Source organism: Ixodes scapularis, unplaced genomic scaffold, assembly GCF_016920785.2.
Source record: "Ixodes scapularis isolate PalLabHiFi unplaced genomic scaffold, ASM1692078v2 PGA_scaffold2__306_contigs__length_199485367, whole genome shotgun sequence".
Taxonomy (NCBI): Eukaryota; Metazoa; Arthropoda; class Arachnida; order Ixodida; family Ixodidae; genus Ixodes; species Ixodes scapularis.
Window position 1 is genome coordinate 68,624,746 of NW_024609857.1, and position 23,646 is coordinate 68,648,391.

Consider the following 23,646-nt stretch of genomic DNA (forward strand, 5'->3'; position numbering starts at 1 on the left):
TCCCCATAACAATACTGCAGCAGCATGACTGTCACAGCATGCCATATTTTGCAGAGCCTTGTCGAGAGCTTGCTCTGACAACGAACAAGAAGGGCAGGGCGCCAGCTGTTTCTGGCACTTGCTGCTTCGTACACATGACCACTCATTTCACTGGATTAGAATGAAAACTGACAGTTTTTATTATATTTTGTAAATGTTAATACATTCCAACGAAGATGGATTCGTATTCTCAGTCTTATAAACACTTGGGGTTTATTGGGTCACAGTTTGATAAAAGCTAGAGAATCACTTGGAAGTCCCTTCAAAGTGGTGACCTTTGGTCTCCCCACCATTCAAGTAGGAAGTAGCCCGGTGGGATGTTGGTTCAGGCCTAACCCCTCTATCATTCAAAACACCCCACCACGCCTGTCTCACCTGAGCCTGACCAACTTGGGTTAGCTCTGCATTTATTTTAACAGGAAACCAATCTAGGAATCAAAAACCTTGCTCGAGATAACATTAAGGTTTTTGCACATGCTCGAAGCTCACTAGAACGATCAGAAGCAAAACTATTTACATTTTTATGCGAGGTGCTACCCAAAATTTCTGGGAATATAAAAAGAGCGCTCAAACAGTTAGCTGTGGCAAGCAGTATGCTTTGTGAATCCATATGCTAAAAGTCGTGCAGCTGAGAGGACGCATTGTTCTCTTCAGTGCGATTTTGTAAGGTATATGTGTTAGTTCATCGGCGATTTTCTTTTCAGCCAATATGACTGATGTCAAAGGGCAACTCCGTTCAATTCCAGAAAAATTGGGGTTATGCTTGAGCGCACCCTCGAAAGCACTAATAAACGGCCCCATATATTTGCTTTGGCGAAATGTGAAATATTTTTGATGTAATCTTAATTTAAACATGAGTCAGAATCGACTGGAATCGAAACCGAAACATCGGCTCCCACAGGCAGCGTTGGCAAATCATGTGATACAAGCGATCACATGATTCTTTTCGAGGAGATGAGGACACAGTCGAGCGGGCACAAATGCCATCTGCTCCACGTTCGATGGCGTTTCCACTCCTGCGGCCTTAGACTACGCCTAATCAGATGCAAAGCCAAGTTTTCTCAAAGGAATTTCCCGTAATCATCATTAGGTGGTTAATTCTGCTAAATATTACACCAATAAGCCACAGATTATGCGCACATAGCGCAAACAAAACGTCGATATTGCAACAGAGGTGAAGCAGACGACACTGAGAAGCTTCGAGGGCGTCGTGCATCCGGGTCGGCACTGGTCACGTGGACGCCGCTGAGCCAACACCGGGAAGAGACACTGCTGACGTCACCGGCTAGCTTTGCCCAGAGAACTAAAAACAAACAAAACATAGTCCTGCTTATGACGTTGCACCACGTGGCCATGTAATTTAGGCAGTGGCTCAATGTTGGCTGTGCCGACTTCATAGTATTGACTGTGCTGTTGATTGTGCTTCCGTCATCCACTAGAGTTAGCGTATTTTGGGGACTTCGCTCGTACCAAAGTTTGCTGGTCCTTTTTCCATGGATTTAGACGGAACTTGGTCGTAATATTCAGCGTGTAGAGGTCTACAGTGTTTTCTGAATAACAGAAATGAAGCAGAGTTGCCCTTTAAGAAACAAAAAAATGTGTATCAAATACTGTTTCCAACAAAAAGAAAAACTGCTGCAGAAACCCATCGTATGCTACAGGAGGCATTCGAAAATAACGTCATGACCCAAAGCAAAACCTTTTTGTGGTACAAACGCTTCAAGAACAAAGAAACTTCTGTCGATGACACTGAACACTCCGGTCAACTGTCAACAAGCACAGCAGCAGAAACTATAGCAAAAGCTTGCGAGGCTCTCCTTGCAGTTTGTAGGCAAACTATCCTGGTCAAACTGTCACTGGGAAGTTCTACTTTGAGCTTTCAAAGTGCCTGAGAGAAGCCATTTGTCGCAAACATCCAGACAAGTGGAAGAACAACAATGGGCTTCTCCACCATGACAATGCGCCCACTCACAGATCACTCGCAGTTTGACAATTTCTGACTTCCAAAAACATTACGTTGGCTCCATCCCCCCCCCCTCCTCATTTCCTTGACCTTGCCCCCTGTGACTTTTCCTATTCCTCAAAATGAGAGCACGGCTGAAAGGGCGTTGGTTTAACACGATTGGGGAAATCCAGCCAGTCCCGCAAGAGGTCCTCAACCCACTCGAGAACTTCCAGGGGTGCATGAAATAAGGGGAACTTTGTGGGATGCAGAAAATCACTGTACACATTATAGCGGGGTTACTTCGAATGAGACGGTGGAAACTAGGGGTTACGGTAAGAAACCTTTTTTTACTAGCAAATTTCTGGAACTTTTGGGTAGCACCTTGTATGCACTATACACTCAAAACAAACTGTGACGTGCGTTGATCACAAGCTTGTTCGCCTTCTTTTTCACAAACAGCGGCTCGGTCGGAAAATCATGGAGGTTGCTTAGGACAACCCATTCCGTGGTGACACGCACAACATACACATGAAAGTGGTCATTGAACTCAATCGTCTCAAGCACTTGCGCCAGGACCAAGATTTTTTTGTTCACGCAGAAGAGCTCGCATACTTGCACAAACTCTGGGTGATCATCCTCTGTGACAGTTTGGACAAGAGCACAGCCTTCTGAATAAGCAAAACCATCAATGGTAACCGAGTTCAATGCAACGGCATTGTTCCTTGCGAGCCCATGTTCTACAATGTGCAGTCTGAGCATCTCTGGCAGGTGTTCGAACAAGATGGACCTGCAGCCTGTAGTGACAATATGCTCACTGGTCACTTCTGTGGTTAGGTACATTTCCAAATACTGGTGCCTTACTGCCAACGTGAGGGCAATGTTCTTGAAGTTGTGCAGCTTACGAGCAACATCCTTGAAATATTGGTGTTTGGACTCGAAGCGCATTGCCCACAGGTTGACAAGTGGACCGTACTTCAAGATGCAAGACGGGTAGTGAGTCAAGTAGTGCAACTTCCATGGTACAAAAGTAGTTGGGAAGAGTGCTTGAAAATCAAGGCACAAAAAATGAATGAGCCGCTGAAGGTATGGCACTTGGGTTACAGGAATTCTGCGGCTCATGATGATATTGACTACTTTTCTCAGCAAGAGATACAGTTGCCAGGCCTCATTTCCAGATGGCACACACTCTCCGACATACAAAGAAAAATGTCTAAAGAAGCAAAAAATCTGTGACGCGCTCCCTCTAATGTTTGACTTCCCTTTCAAGTACTCATTCGACAATTCTTCTGGCTTGTTCTTGACATCAGAAGGAGCATAGTTGAAGTTCAAAATGCGTGTGTTAAGTGTACCGAGGGTAAAAAAGCCATGAGAGATCAGATGGAAAGTGACATGTCTCATTACGAATGGAATGACTCCCTCATGAATGTCGTGCATCACGTCGGGTGGGAAGTGCTCCGACGGCTCGAAGCCAGAGAATGTCAGGCAACAAGGCTCTCGCACCCCGTAGAGTGAATTAGTATGTACCCCAGACCTTAACATATTGATATGATGCCTGTGTCCCGTAGGGGTCCGCTGCACAAAATCTTGTTCGAGATGCTTGTAGTTAATTTCCTTGCGGAAAGCCATACAAAATCGACAAATTCGGCCATTGCTGAAGCTGCATTTAAATCCCCCCAGCCTGTGACTCGAGAGGTTGTCCCCTGTCATTACTAGCACAGAGCCACGGAGCACTTCTCCATTCCCAACTACACCATCTTTCTCAAGCTGCAAGATGTCCTTTGCTAGGGGACCAAATATTGCCGCGCGCAAGGTCACGGACTTGTAGAAGGTTCTCGTTTATTCTTACTACTGACATAACTTCTATCGTTTATCCCTGCTCTTGTTTTTCCAGAATGTGCATGTTCATTCTCGCGCCGAGCGCGCTACGCTCGAACCTTCTCCGCCGAAACTTCGAGATAGCGCTCACTCTAGATAAGAGGCCGCCAGCGACTTTGTCGAGTCAGTCTCGCCCCAGCGCTCGATTCTGCTGACACGCCGACTTCGACGCCCGCGACGCTCTGCTTTCTTCTGTTGCCTTCTTTATTTTTGGCACAAGTTCGCCACATTAAACGCTCATTTATTTCTGTTTATTTCTGTTTATTTCTTGTTTATTGGTCACCACCCGTGACATTCTGGTGGAGGTGCGGGGTACCGCATGTTCGTGCAGCGCAGCCCTCCGAGTTCCCGCAGTACAAGTCCGAACCCAAGCTCCCGAGGACCCAACGAAGACCAGATCGAGACTCGATCAAGTCGCCGCACCCAAGGGCTAAACCCGGAATACGGACTTCTACCACCCAGGACCAGGCAGCCGACGATGGCCAACCAGTCGCAGACCCCCGCCGCTCCTGCCGTCGTCTACCTACCCGTCGCTCCTCGGACACCGGCTCCGTTCCACGGCGAACTCCACGAAGACGTTGAAGATTGGATCGACCAATTCGAACGCGTCGCCCGCCACAATAGCTGGACCAACGAGCAACGGCTGCAAAACGTGTATTTCTCGCTCGAGGGGACTGCCAGAAGCTGGTACGAAAATCACGAGTCTTCGTTGACATCCTGGGACATTTTCAAGAGCCAGCTGAAGGCGACATTCGTCAACCAGCATCGCCGAGAGAGAGCCGAAGACTTACTGCGTACCAGGACTCAAGGGCCCAACGAGAGCATCACCGCCTTCGTGGAGGATGTCCTGCGTTTAAGCGCCCGAGCCGACCTGGAGGCCACAGAGGAAAAGAAACTTCGAATCCTCATGCGAGGCGTCAAGGCAGAAATTTTTGGAGGCCTGGTTCGGAATCCCCCGACGACCGTCGGTGCTTTTGTCAGTGAAGCCACCAACATCGAGCGCGCACTGACGGCCCGAGCAAGCCACTACCACCGACTCGCCGGCGCGCCTACTGCTCCAACCGTCACAGCTTCCCTACTGGACCCAAATACCAACGGTGTCGACAACCTCCGGGAGATCGTCCGGGATATCGTCCGGGAAGAGCTCCGCAAGATCCTACCTGCTGCAGATAGCCCGTCTTCTCTCTCACTCGCCGAAGTCGTACGAGAGGAGGTCCACCGAGCCTTCCAGGCGGAGACTCCTGTCATCGCAGCAGCACCCGAGGAGCCCAGCCTGACCTACGCTGCAGTGGCCCGAAGGCCACCACCTCCTCCTCGAGCCTATGTCGCTCCGCCCCGACGTCGATCTCCTGCGCCGCAGCACGACCGCCACCGCGACGACCAGGTCCAGTATGCCGGCCAGGAGCCCCGCGCACCTCGGAAGACCGACGTGTGGCGAACACCCGACCGACGTCCTTTGTGTTTCCACTGCGGGGAAGCGAACCACACCTACCGCCAATGCCCATACCGACGACTCGGGCTGCGCGGATTCCACCCGAATGACCCCCGCCCCCGTTACGGTGAACGCCCTCGGGAGATCGACGAGTACCTTCGACGACCTCAGTCCCCCGAGCCTGCCTCCCGCCGAGAGTTCCGGTCGCCATCGCCACGACGTCCGGCTTCGCCGATGCACCGACCCCGACGTGAAAGCCTGTCACCCCTCGCTCCTCGCCGGGGAAACTAGGCGCGGCAACCCCTGGAGGTGGAGTTGCCGAAGACGACCGACGTAAAGAGCCTCCAAGAACGACGGAGCGCTCCCACTCTCCCGACGCCACGCATCGCAACGAAGCTTCTGCATCGGTGTCCAACAACCTAAACGTTGTTATCGACGGCCACGACGCATCAGCACTCGTGGACACCGGAGCAGACTACTCAGTCTTGAGTGGGAGGCTCTCCCGCCGTCTTCGAAAAGTCACGACGCCGTGGGATGGACCTCAAATACGAACCGCCGGAGGGCACCTCATCACGCCGGTTGGGAGATGCACTGCTCGCGTCGAGATCCACGGTGAGACGTGCCCTGTCAAGTTTGTCGTTCTGCAAGACTGTTCGAGGGACATTATCCTCGGAATGGACTTTCTCTGCGAGTATGGCGCCGTCATCGACCTCGGAGCAAACCGGCTGACGCTACGAAAACCTGCTCCACCGCAGGAGGACCCCAAAGCGACGTCATCCGCGGTACGAGTCCTCGCAAACCACGTGAACCTACCACCGCGGTCAAGTGTTTTCGTACCCGTCGGGGTCGATGAGACTTTCTGCGGCGACGTTTTGCTCGAAGGAAGCCTCCAGTTGCTTCTAGGAAGAGGGATCGGCATCGCAAGAGGCGTCACGGAGCTCCAAGACGGACACACTGTCGCACTCGTAACGAACTTCCGACAGGAGGCCCAGCACCTTACGAAAGGCACCGCCGTGGGTCACGCGGAGGAACTCCCGGACTCAGCCGCAATCGCCGGAATATCAGAAGACCTCTCCTCATGGCCACCCAAGACAACGCCGCCTTCGCGGTTTGACATCGATCCAACCCTGCCTACCCCACAACGACGACAACTCAGTGACCTACTCGTCGAGTTCAACGAGTGCTTCTCCACGTCGTCAAAGGTGCGCCAAACGACCGTTGCGAAACACCGAATTGTCACTGAAGACAACGCGCTTCCTGTTCATCGGTCGCCGTACCGTGTCTCTGTCAAAGAGAGAGAAGTCATCCAGAAGCAGGTCCAAGAAATGCTCGATGACGACATTGTTCAGCCCTCAAGGAGTCCGTGGGCTTCACCGGTAGTCCTGGTGAAAAAGAAAGACGGGACCCTTCGGTTCTGCGTGGACTATCGCCGACTTAACGCCGTAACAAAAAAGGACGTCTACCCGCTGCCACGCATCGACGACACCCTGGACCGGCTGCGCTACGCCCGATACTTTTCGTCGATGGACCTGAAGAGTGGGTACTGGCAGATCGAGGTGGACGAACAAGATCGTGAAAAGACCGCCTTCGTCACGCCGGACGGGCTGTACGAATTTAAAGTTATGCCGTTCGGACTATGCACAGCACCGGCGACGTTCCAGCGCGTAATGGACACCGTTCTTTCCGGCTTGAAGTGGCAAAGTTGTCTCGTCTATCTCGACGACGTCGTGGTATTCGCCACCAACTTCGACGAGCACCTGAGACGCCTGCGAGCCGTGCTACAGGCTATCCAGAATGCCGGACTGACACTGAAGCCGTCAAAATGTCGGTTCGCTTACGGCGAGCTCAAATTCCTGGGCCATGTCGTGAGTGCTCAAGGTGTAAGTCCTGACCCTTCAAAGACATCCGCTGTCGCCGAATTTCCGAAGCCATCAGACAAGAAGGCCGTGCGAAGATTTCTTGGGCTGTGCGCATACTACAGGCGTTTCGTTCGCGATTTCGCTAAGATTTCTGCACCGCTCACACATCTGACGAAGGACGACGTGAACTTCCAGTGGGGGGAGGAGCAAGAACAGGCGTTCAACGAACTGAAGGAAAGACTCCAGTCTCCCCCCATTCTCGGACACTTCGATCCGTCAGCGGAAACGGAAGTGCACACGGACGCCAGCAACGCCGGACTAGGCGCGGTACTCGTCCAAAGACAAGACGGAGCAGAGAGGGTGATCGCTTACGCAAGCCGGGCACTGTCCAAGGCAGAGAAAAATTACTCAACAACCGACAAGGAATGTCTCGCTGTCGTCTGGGCGTTAACCAAGTTCCGTCCGTACCTGTACGGGATCCCGTTCCGCGTTGTCACGGACCACCACGCTCTCTGTTGGCTCGCCAACCTTAAGGACCCGTCAGGACGCCTCGCTCGCTGGAGCCTTCGACTGCAAGAATTTGACGTAACCATTGCGCATAAGTCTGGCCGCAAGCATAATGACGCCGATTGTTTGTCTAGGGCCCCAATTGAATCTCCACCCGACAGCACCGACGACGACGATGACGCCCGTTTTCTCGGAGCACTTACGGATACTGACATGGGAGCACTTCAACGAGACGACCCCGAACTTCGCGCCGTGATGGGCCACCTCGAAGGTCAAGGAAGTTCAGTTCCGCGAGTCTTGGCCCGAGACCTGCCAAGCTTCGTTCTGCGGCGAGGCGTGCTCTTCAAGAAGAACTTCGGAACGAGCAACACTGCCTGGCTGCTGGTTGTTCCGGCCAGCCTGCGAGAGGAAATCTTTCAAGCATGCCATGACGACCCGACGGCTGGACACCTTGGATACAGCAGGACGCTCGCCCGGATTCGTGAAAAGTACTACTGGCCGAGGCTACCGAAGACCGTTCACCTATACATTCGATCATGCCATGAGTGTCAGCGACGCAAGAAGCCGCCGACGAAGCCGTCAGGACTTCTGCACCCGATTTCTCCCCCGTCTATGCCGTTCCAGCAGATCGGAATGGATTTACTTGGCCCTTTCCCGCCGTCAACGTCGGGAAACCGCTGGATTATCGTCGCCACCGATTATCTCACACGGTACGCCGAGACGAAAGCCCTTCCAGCAGGCACGGCTGTTGAAGTCGCCAAGTTTTTCATCGAGTCCATCGTCCTCCGGCACGGCGCTCCAGAAGTTTTGATTACAGATCGCGGATCATCGTTCATGGCGCAGCTGACCCAAGAAATCCTCCGACTCAGTCACACCAGCCACCGTCGTACAACTGCGTACCACCCGCAGACCAACGGGCTGACGGAAAGACTGAACAAGACAATCGCCGACATGATCTCTATGTACGTCGACGTTGAGCACAAGACGTGGGACGAGGTGCTGCCCTACGTCACGTTCGCCTACAATACGGCGGTTCAGGAGACCACTGGATTCACCCCTTTTCAGCTGGTACATGGTCGGAAGGTGACGACCATGCTGGACGCAATGCTGCCCCATGAGCCATCTGACAATCAGAGCAACGACGCCCAGGTGGTTGCTCAACGCGCCGAGGAAGTCCGCCAGCTCGCCCGACTCATGATTCAAGACCAGCAACGCGTCGACGCGGGCCGCTACAACCTTCGTCGCAGGGACGTTCACTTCCAGCCCGGAGACAGGGTGTGGGTGTGGACGCCCATCCGTCGCCGCGGTCTCAGCGAGAAGCTTCTGAAACGCTATTTCGGACCCTACAAGATCATCCGACGGCTCGGCGATCTGAACTACGAAGTCCTTCCCGACGGAACGCGTCCATCTGCAAGACGCCAGCCACGACCCGAGGTGGTGCACGTCGTCCGGCTGAAGCCGTATTACGAACGATAGCACTTTCCACCGTCGTCGACGTGTGAACTGTGAACAGTGAACGGTGAACAGTGAACTGGTGAACTGTGAACTATGGCTCGCAATTCTACTGTCCTTTAGTTGTGGATTTGTTTTTCGTTTTGTGCTGCATCGAGACGATGCGCTTTTAAAGGGGGGGATAATGCCGCGCGCAAGGTCACGGACTTGTAGAAGGTTCTCGTTTATTCTTACTACTGACATAACTTCTATCGTTTATCCCTGCTCTTGTTTTTCCAGAATGTGCATGTTCATTCTCGCGCCGAGCGCGCTACGCTCGAACCTTCTCCGCCGAAACTTCGAGATAGCGCTCACTCTAGATAAGAGGCCGCCAGCGACTTTGTCGAGTCAGTCTCGCCCCAGCGCTCGATTCTGCTGACACGCCGACTTCGACGCCCGCGACGCTCTGCTTTCTTCTGTTGCCTTCTTTATTTTTGGCACAAGTTCGCCACATTAAACGCTCATTTATTTCTGTTTATTTCTGTTTATTTCTTGTTTATTGGTCACCACCCGTGACAATATCTTCTGCAGTCCGTACGGCGCTACAAGCTTGTCTTTCACCAAGAGCACGAGGTGAATCCCTGACAGACGTGATCTCAGCATCTGGGGCAAGTTCAGAATGGAAAAATAAACTGCTGTCAGTTTATGTTTGCCCCTCTTACTTCCCAGAGGGTTACAAACTTCAAATTCATCACTATATAGCTGGATGCAGATATTTTTGGGATCACCCTGAAAATATGCGTGGTCATGGTAGGCGGTGCCGTCAAAGACGCTGGACAGGTAACCGTCCTCTACATGGTGACTGTGGAAGTCGCTCCATACATTTGGGTTTTCAAGTATACATTTGAGCATTTTGCATACAGGAACATATCGAAAAGTGTCCGCTTTTCCGTTTTTGTTTGTTCCCAGTGACACGGTCACTGGGAACAATTCGGACAACCACTGCAACCCTGGCTGCCGTTGCGGATGAGATGTTGATGGTTCAAAATGCTCACCAATCCTCTCAAGGTATGAAAGGACATCATTTGCTATTTCATGCAATGTGGATTCAGGAAGTCGTCTCGCTTCTTTCCATTTCAGGAACAGTAGTGCTAGCAGCTTAACGTGGTCCCCATCATCTTGCCCGTCTTGGTTGTCAGAAGCTGCCTCGTCATTTTCCGCTCCTGCTAGGGGCTGGCCTGTATCCATGCTGGCATTTTGTGGCTCATTGGGCCTTTCTGTTGCATAACTTTCAAACAAAGTGGCATGCTTGCACGTAACATGTTTTCTGTAGGATGTATAAAGAGAAAATGTCTTCATGCAACCCTGTAGTCCGCATATCCAGTTTCCCTCATGACCATGGCTTGCATGAAAATGTCGGAACAATGATGTCAGGGTGACTGTCCTCCACTGGCACTTTGGACAGCAGAAGTACCGCACACCGGGCATCTGCGGGGAACAAAGTTGAAATTAATACAAAATATGGTATTGACAGTAATTTACTCAAAGCCTTCTTCGTTTGGGGGTTGGAGAGGGGGGACGGTGTGGAGAGGGTAAATGCAGCAGAAACGTCGACCCACACCCATCGCCCCACCATGGTTGTGTGTAAATAGTTAGACAGTGCAATGTTGGTCAGCCATTCAAGTGATGCGCTTAGGTGTAGGTTCCAAGGTTGTAAGGAGGAAGTAGTCGAGGGTTTAAATACTTCGTGAAATTGTCAGCTGAATGCAAAACTAAATAGGGCGGTTGCCAAATGCACTGTTTGCACCAAACTCGAGCAGAGCTGCAGCACGTGCCACAGAAAAGTAAACAAGTAGCCCATGCCATGAAGGCCTGCAACACTACAGCTAATAATCACTGACTACTGTTATATGCCTTTTCCTTCGGAATGTTTTTATTTTTTTTATTTTAGATTTTCATTTAATAATATGAGGCACGAGGAAGTCTTCAGCGGGTATCGGATATTTCATGTAACGCTGTTTCATCGAACGCCATTTTATAATTTAGCCAGCTCCATTATCACCTATACAAACAAGAGCACCCCCTGAAACTAACAAAAAATACTAAATGTTTTTTACACTTTACGACCTCACATACAAAACAAAAATGGGTGACAATAGACATCTCTTCTGGAGCCTACAACTGTTTGTGATTAGGCTGGAAATAATCAATGAAATGGATTTGATGAATGGCATTAGATGAAACTTCAACGGAACTGAATTTGACGACGTGGCATTTTATGAAATTATCAGGCCCAGTCTTCATTTAGTAAGGAAAGTCAACAAATAAAATCTCATCTGGAAGTGTGATGGCTTCCATTTAGATTCCCCAAATTAGGTCTATCTTTTATTTCATGCAAATACAAAAACCGGTAACAATATGCAAACAAGGAACATGAATGTATGTCATATGCTAAGCAGTCAACCCAACTTGATCGTCTTTTTCTTGTATCTTTAAAACGCGCACGTGACGACGCAGAGCGTCCGAGGCTGGTTGCGCTTCGCAAACCCTAGGGAGCCTTCATGTCCATGAAGGTGCTCTAGCAAACACTATACTCGGCGACAACTTTTCTTGGCAATGCTGCCAAAGCTACAGCGCCGAAGCACGCTGTCTTCTTACGCAGCTGAACACAGTCCCCGGGTCTAAATTGTGTTTTGGCTGTAACGTAAATTATGATCTTAATATTCATCTTTTGAATAATAATTGTCACATCACTATGAATCTTGAACAATGAAAATAAAAAATAAAATTAGTTTTCTAGTTACTAAATGTTTTTTCGGTTTGTGTCCGTCGCGGGTTCTCCGGTTTTCTAGCCATTTTCCGTCGCAAAGATGGTGTTGTAGATTATGCGATCTGGTAGTAGGTAACAAAAGGAAAAGGAGGTAGAGGAGCGCAGAACTACGAGATCATAAACGGCCTCCTGCCGTGAAATTTGATTTACACGAATATCATTTTTAAAAAAGAAAATATAAACATAACACTCTTTTCGTAATTGTTCCTTAGTGCTGAGAGTCGCGAAGTTCGTATGTCGACTGGAAACGGTTTTGATAGACACTAACGAGTTGTATACAGTGGTTGCCTTGATTACCGACAACGAAACCCAAACCGAAAACGAAACCAAAACTGATGCAATGAAGGCCTGGATGTTTGGCGGAGGGATACATGTACTCAAAGCTACAGCGCGAGCCCAATGCAAGGTGCGCTCCTGACTCGCACGTGGGCTTTTGCAGTGTGGCGTTTCAGGCTGCATGCACGCGCTTGTAGCTTCAGCTTCGCTCGCACGGAAGCTGAAGCGAAGTATAGACTTTTGCGAACAGGACATCTGGGCGCCGTCATGTCTCTGCTCGTGGTAGAAGCACGTGCAAGACTGGCAAAGTTGGCTTCACGCGTATGTTGCACGGGCATCCACGCGCGGGCACCAGCTGGGAATGTTTGCACGCACGCGTGCAGTACTTACTGTGCTCACGGTCTCAGGTCAGACTGACGAACTGCCGATGCTGCTGATCTCAAGCGATCCGGAGGCGTGATGTCTCAGTAGATATCTGACGTTTTTCCAACTTTTTCCTCAAGCTTCCCTCCTCAACTCATAAATCGCGCATTCCACCAAACAGTTCAAGAAGACGAAAAGAGGGGAGGCCCCTCTTGCTCGGAATCTGGTTTCCGTACCCGGGCAGAACCATTGTCCCCCTAGAAGATTAGCCCGTCGCTCCAAATTCTGACAAAAGTTGGCTTACCCAACCCGTTCACCCCGAAGCTGACAGTGCTGTGGAAGCTACGTACTCGTTGGGCCAGCCACACTTGCCACGTGATCACGCTCCTTCGCGCATACCTACCCGCAGAAAATGAGGTCAGGTGATGAAAGGGAGGCGGCTGATTGGTCCGGCAAACGCGTAGCTTCCACCACAATGACAGCTTAGGGGTGAAGGGATTAAGTGAGGTCCGGTCTCATTTGACGTGCGTTTGGACCCGATGAGGCGCCTTTAAGACCGCGGATGTATCACAGAGAAAAGACAGAGCTTACGAAGGGGCGAAGGTTCGAAATAGTGTGCTGTGTTTTCAAATTTTCGCACTGAAAGTCAGGCTTTTCACTTTCTACCTTTTTTCGTTTGGCCCACTCAGCAATGTGCTCAGGGGCGGATGCAGGAATTTCCTGAGGTGGGGGGGGGGGGGGGGGGGTCAGGTGTTGGTCAGCGTACCATATGTTTAGGAACCCCCCTCCCCTCTCCTTCGTTTTACACCCCAAAATTTTACACATGCAAAAATCAAGAGGGGGGTCAGGACATCCGGACCCCCCCTCTAAATCCGCCCCTGAATGTGCTATTAGTAAAATCCTAATCTAAAATGATTTACCCCAGCCCAATATTCATTTCATGGGTTCTTTAACTCTGTGGACGACCAAGGTAGTTGAGTTGTGGTCAGCATGAAACAAAATTGGTTGCTGGATGGCCTCTGCAAGATGCCTGTCCGTTTATTCGTACAGCACGATTATAAACGATACTACGTTATTTCAACTAGTAAGAACAGAATTGTTCTGTAGTTGTAGCTTCCTGAAAGCAGAATTTTGCGTGTGTGGATACTTTAGGTTACAATGTGGTCCGGGTTTGGATGGTAATTTATCTGTACAGTGTATGGACGCCAGCTTATGGTCTTCGACATGCTCGCGTAGTATAGTGCTAATAGTGTCACGAACGCACGCCGGTATGATAATGCTCATCCACATAGAAAGAGGCAGGTGCTCTGGAGGCAGGGATGATATCTGCGGAACGATCTTGACTGTTTCAGAAACGTACGGATACAAAAAAGGCGCAGTATGAACGAAAAGCAAAGTGTGAAGAAGAGAGTTTTGACCATGAACAGACACGGAACTTGGACAAGAACAGGCCCTGAAGATTAAATTTAAAAGACGTTCTCCTTCTATTCTTTGTCGTCGTCTGTCGTATACATCGGGGGGCATATTTCACTTGATCGAACCAATGAAAACGAAACCACGACGTTTCATCGAATGACACTTTAGCCAATGCGGCGTTCATAGTAGCGAATGGGTCTAGTTGCATCGACAGCTCTGATTAGCATATTTTTGTAATGTGCCGCCTTGTCTGTCGCCGCGAATCGGCGTGGACGGGTGCTCCGAATGGGCTAAAACGCGCCCAGTGATGCACACGCAACGAAACGTCCCTACAAAGTGCCGCCGTCCACGAACAGCAGTGAGCAGTTACATCGACAGCTGGAATTACCTTTTTTGGTAATAAGCTGCGCTGTCTGTCGCTGCGAAGCAGCGTAAACAAGTGGTCCGCATGTGTTAACACGCGTCCCAGTGATACGCGCTCGACGAAACGTCCCTGCATCCCACAACAACCTATGCGGAGGGCAAGTTCGTCTGCTTCTTGCGCAGGGGGTAGCGGTGACGTCAGAACGCCGAGCCCTGATTGGCTGATCGCGACTCCCTATCTGAGCGTCGTCTGCTCTTTTGCAACGTCGTCTGCTCGCAACGTCGTCTGCATCTGTCTTACCTTTCCTGCGACTTTCGGAAGCGCAGAGGCCAGATTCACGAAACGCCCTTAAGCCAAAAATGTGCGTAAGACAAAACTTAAGAACAAATTCGTATTCACGAAACGAAATTTGCGTAAGTTTTGCGCAGGTTACGACGAAATCCTACGACAGCTCCGAAGCTGTCTTACGCACTTCTTACGATCAAATCAGCATGGCCGACAGCGTCGCGGTCGCGGCGACCCACTGACGTTTATTTTTTTACGTGCGCTTCTCACGCGTCCCGACTTCAAGCAGCAAGAAAAAAGTAAAAAGTACTTGAAACAGACCACGACGAACGAGAACGCTGGATCCACAAACACTCGGGAAAAGCTCCAACGGCCACGATTCCACCGAACGCGACCAAGCGAGCACGGCAGTTAGGCCTAGCAGGCACTCCGCGACTCGGCGACCGTCTGCCCGCGACCGGCTGGCGTGCTGAATGGAATATGCCCGCGCGACCATTGTGAACCCTTCCCGTATTATACTTTGATCGCTGACCTCAATTTTAGATTAAGAGGTAAATTTCTTCCTCTTGTTATCTCCTTGTTTCCTGAGGCAACGGTGACTCTCGCCGGTGAAAAAGCGGTGAATCTCCGACAGACGCAGGAAAGGTAAAGCAGCCATTGCTTTGACTAGCAGACGTAAAGCAGACGACGTTAACTGCGCCAACCCGCCGACGCCGTTAAAGAATGAGGGGTCTCGCCGCACACGAAAGGAGGGAAAAAGTATTTGGGAGGGAACTTGCGAACACTAACACGCTCACTCTCGGTTCTTAGCAAACAAACCTCGGCGCCTCGGGACACCTCGCCAGTGAGTCCTTTGACTTCCCTCCTTGATGCGTGTCTGCTAGTTGTTAGACGAAAAAAACGTACCACTCGATTTATTTCGTCTGCCCGCTCTAAAAGGTCAAGTCGAGCTCGCTCGTAGAGACCTGCACTTCCGAAAGTCGCAGGAAGGGTGAGACAGACGCATACGGCGTTGCGAGCAGACGACGTTGCAAAGGAGCAGACGACGCTCAGATAGGCGGTCGCGATCAGCCAATCAGGGCTCGGCGTTCTGACGTCACCGCTACCTCCTTTCTCATGCGCCCACCACTTGCGAGGCGTATACGCCTCGCAAGTGGGCTCATTTTCGTCTTCTGCGCATGAGAAAGGAAGTAGCGGTGACGTCAGAACGCCGAGCCCTGATTGGCTGATCGCGACCGCCTATCTGAGCGTCGTCTGCTCCTTTGCAACGTCGTCTGCTCGCAACGTCGTCTGCGTCTGTCTTACCTTTCCTGCGACTTTCGGAAATCGAGCAAGCTCGACTTCGCCTTTCAGAGAGGGCAGACGAAATAATTCGAGCGGTACGTTGTTTTTGTCTAACAACTAGCAGACGCGCATTAAGGAGGGAAGTCAAAGGATTCACTGGCCAGGTGTCCCGAGGCGCCGAGGTTTGTTTGCTAAGAACCGAGAGGGCGAGCGTGTTAGTGTCCGCAGGTTCCCTCCCAAATACTTTTTCCTAGCTCCTTTCGTGTGCGGCGAGACTCCTCACTCTTTAACGGCGTCGGCGGGTCGGCGCAGTTAACGTCGTCTGCTTTACGTCTGCTAGTCAAAGCGATGGCTGCTTTACCTTTCCTGCGTCTGTCGGAGATTCACCGCTTTTTTAACAGCGAGAGTCACCGTTGCCTCGGAAAACAAAAAGATGACAAGAGGAAGAGATTGACCTCTTAATCTAAAATTGAGGTCAGCGATCAAAGTATAAGACGGGAAGGGTTCACAAGGGTCGCGCGGGCATATTCCATTCAGCACGCCAGCCGGTCGTGGGCAGGCGGTCACCGAGTCGGAGTGCCTGCTAGGCCTATCTGCCGAGCTCGCTTGGTCGTTTTCGGTGGAATCGTGGCCGTTGGAGCTTTTCCCGGGTGTTTGTGGATCCAGCGTTCTTGTTCGTCGTGGTCTGTTTCAAGCACTTTTTACTTTTTTTCTTGCTGCTTGAAGTCGGGACGCGTGAGAAGCGCACGTAGAAAAATAAACGTCCATTGGTCGTCGTGACCGCGACGCTGTCGGCCATGCGGATTTGATCGTAAGAGGTGCGTAAGACAGCTTCGGAGCTGTCGTAGGATTTCGTCGTAACCTGCGCAAAACTTACGAAAATATCGTTTCGTGAACACGAATTTGTTCTCAAGTTTTTTGTCTTACGCATATTTTTGGCGTAAGATCGTTCTGTGAACCTGGCCTCTGGCCTCTGCACTTTCGAAAGTCGCAGGAAAGGTAAGACAGACGCAGACGACGTTGCAAAGGAGCAGACGACGCTCAGATAGGGGGTCGCGATCAGCCAATCAGGACTCGGCGTTCTGACGTCACCGCTACCCCCTGCGCAAGAAGCAGACGAACTTGCCCTCCGAATTCGCTAAAATGTCATTCGTGAAAACGTCCATTCGCTAATATGATTCCTATTCGCTAAAGTGTCATTCGCTCATATGATATGAACCCGTTTTTAGGGAATCGGCTGTTTGAAGGCGGGGCAAGCTAGGTTTCTAAACAACCGTCACCCCTCGCTCTCGCTCGGGGGAAATGAATATAACATGAAGCTTGAGCGCGCATCGCCGAGGGTTTACCGCCTCTCAGCCTGGGTCTAGGCTTGGCAGGCTCAAGCCTAGCCGCGCATCTGGCGGAAAAAGCGCTTGTCGTGATCAACGCTCAGGTTGCGCGAGGGCAAGAGCGCCCGCAGCTTCGGCTTCTACAGAAAGTGGTGCCAGTATCATGGAGCGTCCGTGTGTACGCTTCGTACTTGCTCGCTTTTAAGCGACGAAGATAAGCGCGCGGTAGGTCGGTAGGTTGTGGATATCTCCACGACACGGCGTGGATATGCCATGCTGGCCTGTGTATTTGAAAACATTGAAAACCCGGAGAGTGAGGAAAAAGTGAATTGATAACACAACACAGAACAGGGTTTTCACGGTTTTCAACTATGTCGTTTAACCAGCTCGCCTGCAGTTTTATCTCTTCTGACGATTTAATGGTCTTCACGAGGAGAGGAAAAAATTATTGGAAAATTAGGAGAACGGCGAAGGACCGGTCATGTGTTGTTGCAATAAGGGCGTTTCAAACAGTTGCATTCGGCTCTGGTAAACCCGGAACATAAGAAAAGAAAAAAAAAAGGACAGAAGTTACAAGTTCTGTTGTGATTCTCTTACAATACTCGCATCCCTCCCCAGCGCAATGGAAGACAGCCGAACGTAACTGTGTGGAGCACCTTTTAAAAAGATGACGTTGCTACTGGGTCGGTCTAGGGTGCCTCAATGTCCTTCCGTATAGGGTGATGCCACCCCTTGTAGTACCCGATGCCGACAGCACGCGCTCACGGGTAAAATACAAAGAAATCGACGAAAACAAAATGTCGCCATAGCACAGTCAGCGCCACAAACGCGTGCAGGGACACGCTCTTGCACGCGCTTCTGAACAAAAAATAAAAATAAAAGCGTGAGACAAAATGGCCAGATATCTCCACCCTAAGCAAAGCGCACATGAAGGCACACTAGGTCGGTCTATTTTCATGAGCATACCGAAGTGGAATCGTAGCGCATTGAGTAAATACGAGAAACTAGTGCGTTTATGGCGGTCGCCCTTACGAAAAGAAGAACATTCGCTCGAAACATCAGTGTATTTTAATTTTTTTTTTAATTTTTACAATGATATTTCTATTTGTTTTACTCCATATTACCACGCTTGCGCACTTACCCACCTAACCAAGCGGGCCAAGCAGACGACATTGACTAGTACAAAGTCTATGGTCGATCCAATCCAATCCAGGCCTGTCAGTGCCGCGCACTGATCTCTATGGTGCCGCGGCTGCTGCATATTCCGTTGTACCGCCGTGCCGCCATCGCGACGCTTCAGGGATGGCTTTGACAACGTGCCTAGTGTGGGTTCCGCACGTGGACGTAAAGAGGAAATGCCAACTAGAGACGCCAACGCTTCGTGGCCTGAAAGATGCTGTGCAGGCTTGCTCCATACTAAGCTGCCATGTTAATGTTGCCGTCGATCGGTTTCAGGTGAGTGGTCTTTGTCCAGAGTGCCACACTTGCTGTTGTGACTGAATGCTAGAGCTAAAAAACCTATGAGCCGACGTTCTCTTCTCACAGTGCCATGCTTTGCATTGACGTAACGTGGTATTCAAAGAGGGCCCCCTTGCACGTGGCAGCCAACCTTCAACAACGTTCACAATTTCGAACACTCTCGGAGGCGCATCACAGCTTCTACTGTACGATTCTTGTACGGTGCGACTGGATTTATTTGGACGAAGAAAATGACGTGCCTTGCGTATCGTCACACTGGTGGTCATACCCCCGTTACGTTAACAGGGGCCTCCGCGAGCGTTTCAGATTAGAGAGTTTTCTTAGACCGGACTCGGCTGTCCCGCTAGGCTAGCGCGACCGGAAACGAGGCGCGGGGTTCTGCAGTCAAGGCTGGTGTCGCGCGTGCGCAGTTGCTCGTTTAGAGACATGTGCCTCTAAAAGCGTATGTGCATGTTTTTTTTGTTTTTTTTTCTGCAGATGCTGGACAAGGAGTTTAACGAGTACCTGGATTTGTCAGATAGCGATGACATCACCCAAATGTCATCTATAAGAGTTCTTCTGCAAGGAGCTTCAGCAGCCCCAGTGATTGTTGCTGTATGAAACATTTTCTTGTACTTACGTCGCAAAGCTCGCAAAGGCTTTTTTTTTTGTTGGTTTCGTGCTTTAATAAATCTAATTTAGTTCTTCTCTAACTCTCAGGACTCCATAAAGATGAGGTAAGAACAGTCGGACTTGTTATTCTGTGCTGAGATAGAAACTGCTGGTGGACCTGGGCAATCAGGACGTCAGGTTATAGAATGTCATCCGCCACGCACGTTTAGCACCATGCAGCGCCACCGTACATCTGGCAGTTTCGCACCTTGTCAAATTAAATTTGATGCACTAATCTTTTGCGGTTTTGCCTTTGTTCCCGGAACCTCCCGAAGCCCTAGGGCGGCGACCAGCACAAAAAAAGCGGCAGCACAAATATTGTTAGAGGGGCCCTTTAAGGTCTGCCCACTACAGAGCAAAACAAACAATTTTGATGAATGTATCAGACGAAAACGTCAGCCCCCAGTCTCAACGATTGTGGTCGAAAAAATGTTTCTGGAAGATGAAGTGAACACTCAAAGGGCACTTTTTTTCTAGAAAATCCAGAAGTTTATATTGCCTAAAGGCGCACTAAAAAGGTTTTTGAAGACTCTTGTTTTTGTTATATAATGTAGCACATGCCAGTTAATATTCGACGTCTTGGACGACAAAATCCCTTATTAAGCTCGTGGTTATAGGAAATATCCATGAACTATGTTTTCCCTCACCTTCTCCTGCGGGAGTGAGGTGTCCGCCCATTTGCTTCCCAGAGCGCCCACATACGACACTCACAGAAGTTGTTTTCCTTCTTGCGTTCGTGGGCCCCGTTTGCCATTTCTTATCATCTCTGTAACGCAGTTCAGTTCAGTTATGTTTTGTGGTATTTCTTGCTCCAACAATGAGAGATCATGCAGCTTAAAAATAAAAAAAAGAAGCAGTGTGTGCACGATTCAGTTTGCACGCGCGTGGACTTTCGGCTTGTATCGGTCCGCCACGGGTGCCATCACTTGCGACTGGCGGACGAGTGCCTTCGTCGTTTGAATGCGCTGGCAGCGCCCCTGGTGTCCTGCTAAATTTCGCAGAAAAGGAATGTGTCGCAAACCGTTCAATACATTTTTAATAAGGAAATAGGTCATGCATGGTTGTGATTTTTTTTTATTTTTAGGATGCTTAGGTCATGTAGAAAGAGTTATCTCTATGAATAGACAATCTCAAAAACCACTTTAGTGCCCCTTTAATGGGTTTGAGCTTTCAAGTGGAGTACCATCCCCTTCAACAACCTGCTATAAAATACAAGAACTGGCTACACCAAGTCATTACATGGTAAGACTTTAGGGAGTGGCTGCCTTCTGAGTGTTCACATCTGAATAATGGTAAATAGGTGTTAACGACAGAGTTAGGCACCTTGGTTTCACTATGGAAATGACAAAAAGAACAGCAGGCTGTGTTTTGGTGTCATTAAATTTTAGTTTCCATTTCTGGTGTTATCAACATGTCTGATAAATGCTAAGACAAGGGCTTGTTGTTCTTTTAACAGTTTTTGGGCACTGATTACTACGGGTATTTTGTTCTACAGTCAGCCTTTTACTTGTGAAAAGTAGCAATAGACAACCAGTGCTGGCAAGAAAAGTGTGTCACATCATTACTCTTGGGTTGACATACTTTAATTGTGCGGTATTTATTTTAATGCTTGTGCGTGCATGCTTTAGTATGATGTAATGTGTCTTTGTATACTTTATAGGAGGTGCAACCAGAAAGTGAAGCACCACCTTCTGCACAGGATGATGACATGATCATCTCAAGTGTTGAGGTGTAAGTACATAGTCTCAAACTTTCATATTTTTTATGTATTTCAGTCACACCGCTTGGAATCGGTAATGTAATCTTTCCTTTTCCTCACAAAATATGCAGTCCTGTCGTGGAAGACAATGCTGGTCATGCATTCACACTGCCCAACTTCGGGGCTCTGCATGGAGTTCTTCTGAAAGACGAGCCCATCACAGCCATCACAGCAAACAAAGTTATAAGCATCATACAACAAGAAATGATGAAATTCAGCATGTAAGTTCCAGCTTACAGTTCTCTCATGTCATAAGAATGTATGCGTATTGTTCCCTACTATAGTAGCTATATAGCCCTGAGTAGCAGTGCAACCAAACCCCCCAAAAAAGGCAGGCAAAGGTTCGATGGTTCGGCCAGTTGCTCGGAAGGCTTCCAAATAAGAAAAAAAAAAGGATTATTTTGTGATGTTATCTGTGTTTATCAATGAAGGGCACCGTTGAATGCCATATTAGCAAGTTCTACAATAGCATACTCTATTTTAGTGTATGTTATGTACGGTAAGTTACTGAGGATTGTTGCAGAAACTATTTTAGAATAGCTTTAGTCCACTAGAACCAAAAATGCAAGCATCTCGCCCCTTAAAGTGTCGTCAAGCAGTTGTGCCAGCTTTTATTGTTAACTTAGGTTGATATATCTTGATAAATAAGTTTTCATCCATAAAAAAAAGTTAGTTATTTTACACTCAATGGCATGTTTTTGAAACTTCAGAGCTGCTCTGCTGTCACTACAAAGCTACGACGATCCAGCCCGCTGGCATGTTTAACATTAAAAAACATGGTGGCACTTGAGATGAGGATAAAAGAAGTAGGCTGGACGATACAGAGCGCTGCCCAGTACCAGCTTGCCCCACACTCTGCACAGTTTAGTGTTACAGCATCTACGTAGCAGTGAGCCCCATTTAAAAAAAAAAATTGGTTTCGATTAAAAAATATCACCCGGTATAAAACGTCCATTACAGAAGCTAAGGTCTGTTTTTTTTAGAATGTACTGTACCCCCTATGTTCTGCAACAGTCCCCTGCAATTTTCAAACATTGTAAGCCCTTCAGGGATATGTGGCATACTGCCAAAGAATGCTGATGGTGATGTAGCAGCAGTGCTTATGGTCATGTAGTAGCAGTCTCAAACTATTTTCTTCATGTGGCATTCACAATATGAACCCTGAAGCATCTAAAGACAATTACTAAACTTTTCAAGAATCATTCATACTCTATTTTTTTTTATTTTAGGAATGTAACATAAGGAAGGTGATTTCTGGCTACAAACATGATGATAGATCCATCCCAAGCAATCTCTCCCTAATTTTCCTAACAACTATCCCTCGCAAAATTTTGGAACACATAATATACTCCCATCTCACTAATTTTCTTATTCCCATGCATTTTTCACTGCTATATATACTTAATAAAATCATACCTGCCAACCTGTGGACTTTCAAATTCGTAAAACTCCCGCGGCCGCGGCCGCGGCCGCGGGGGGGGGGGGGGGGGGGGGGTAAGCAAGAGGCAGGTATCTTTAGGGATGAATGATGATTTATTTTGTCAGCGATTTTTCTGTTGTCGATTTCGCCTGTTGGTTCATTTTTTCAGCGATTTTGCTGTTGCTGATTTCGCCTGCTTCAGAAAGTTCTCCGAGTACACTTGTTCGAAGCACGCCCCATTTTGATGCCCCTTCACCATGAGCAGGTTTCCGAGGGTCCTGTCGGAAACTGAGGAGCGGAACTCCGTCCGCGTCTTGTTTACAGTGCTGAACAGTCTTTCACATTCAGCATTGCTATGGGGAATCGTCAAGATCCCCAGCATGAACACTGCAATCCTGTGGAACTTCAGCGTTCCGTCGACACTTCGAATGTCCCCTACCTGTGCCCACTGTACGTCACTCCTTGGTTCGTTTAATATAGCCAACGAAAGGTTATTATATGCTTGCAGGTTGGCGAACTCAACTTCGAGTGCATCCATTGCCTCATCCTTTGACTCATTGCTCTGCTGAGGCAGCAGTGCAGGGAATGCCGTAACAAAATGGCGTATGCTGCTGAACGATGAGGTGTCCAACGACTGCAGTTGGGCAACTTCAGCCATCCTGAAGTCTACGTTTTCCAAGGGAAACTTGTTGCGGATGTAATCGCATACCGTTGCGAAGTACAAACGAACAGCAGAAAAGAACTGCTCTCTCTCATTTGGCTTGAGCCTTTCAACAACGGAATATGTCATGCTACCAATGACAAGGTCCTTATCTTCTCTTTGGTTCTCCACAGCTCCAAAAGCCAATGTCAGCAATGAGTGCCATCCCTTCAGAACATCTGGGCGGACGAATCTCGTCAAGAGATCCTCTAGAAGCTGGTTCAAGAGGCCCCTGAGTATGTGGATCTGAGGAGCCTGTGCCTGAAGCAGGCAGTTTGTCTTGTCAAAAAGTGGTATCACATTTACCAGAAAAAGACAGTATGCCCTGTTCAGTTCCGATGATAGGAAATAAACCAGGCGCTTCTCACGGGACATGATGCTGGCCTCTCCTGATTCTTGAGGC

At 49.3% G+C, this 23,646-nt stretch overlaps 2 protein-coding genes across 2 annotated transcripts; both read right to left on the bottom strand.

Moving 5' to 3' along the window:
* Positions 1-2,383: 2,383 nt before the first annotated feature.
* Positions 2,384-10,336, bottom strand: LOC121836508. Its single transcript, XM_042291423.1, has 4 exons — positions 10,214-10,336; positions 9,666-10,102; positions 9,447-9,462; positions 2,384-3,760 (listed from the first exon to the last, which is right to left on the bottom strand). The coding sequence occupies exons 1-4, from the start codon at positions 10,334-10,336 to the stop codon at positions 2,384-2,386; spliced, it is 1,953 nt and encodes a 650-aa protein (XP_042147357.1).
* A 12,306-nt stretch (positions 10,337-22,642) lies between these two features.
* LOC121048096 lies at positions 22,643-23,618 on the bottom strand. The gene has a single exon (XM_042291424.1). The coding sequence runs from the start codon at positions 23,616-23,618 to the stop codon at positions 22,701-22,703; it is 918 nt and encodes a 305-aa protein (XP_042147358.1). The 3' UTR covers positions 22,643-22,700.
* Positions 23,619-23,646: the final 28 nt, after the last annotated feature.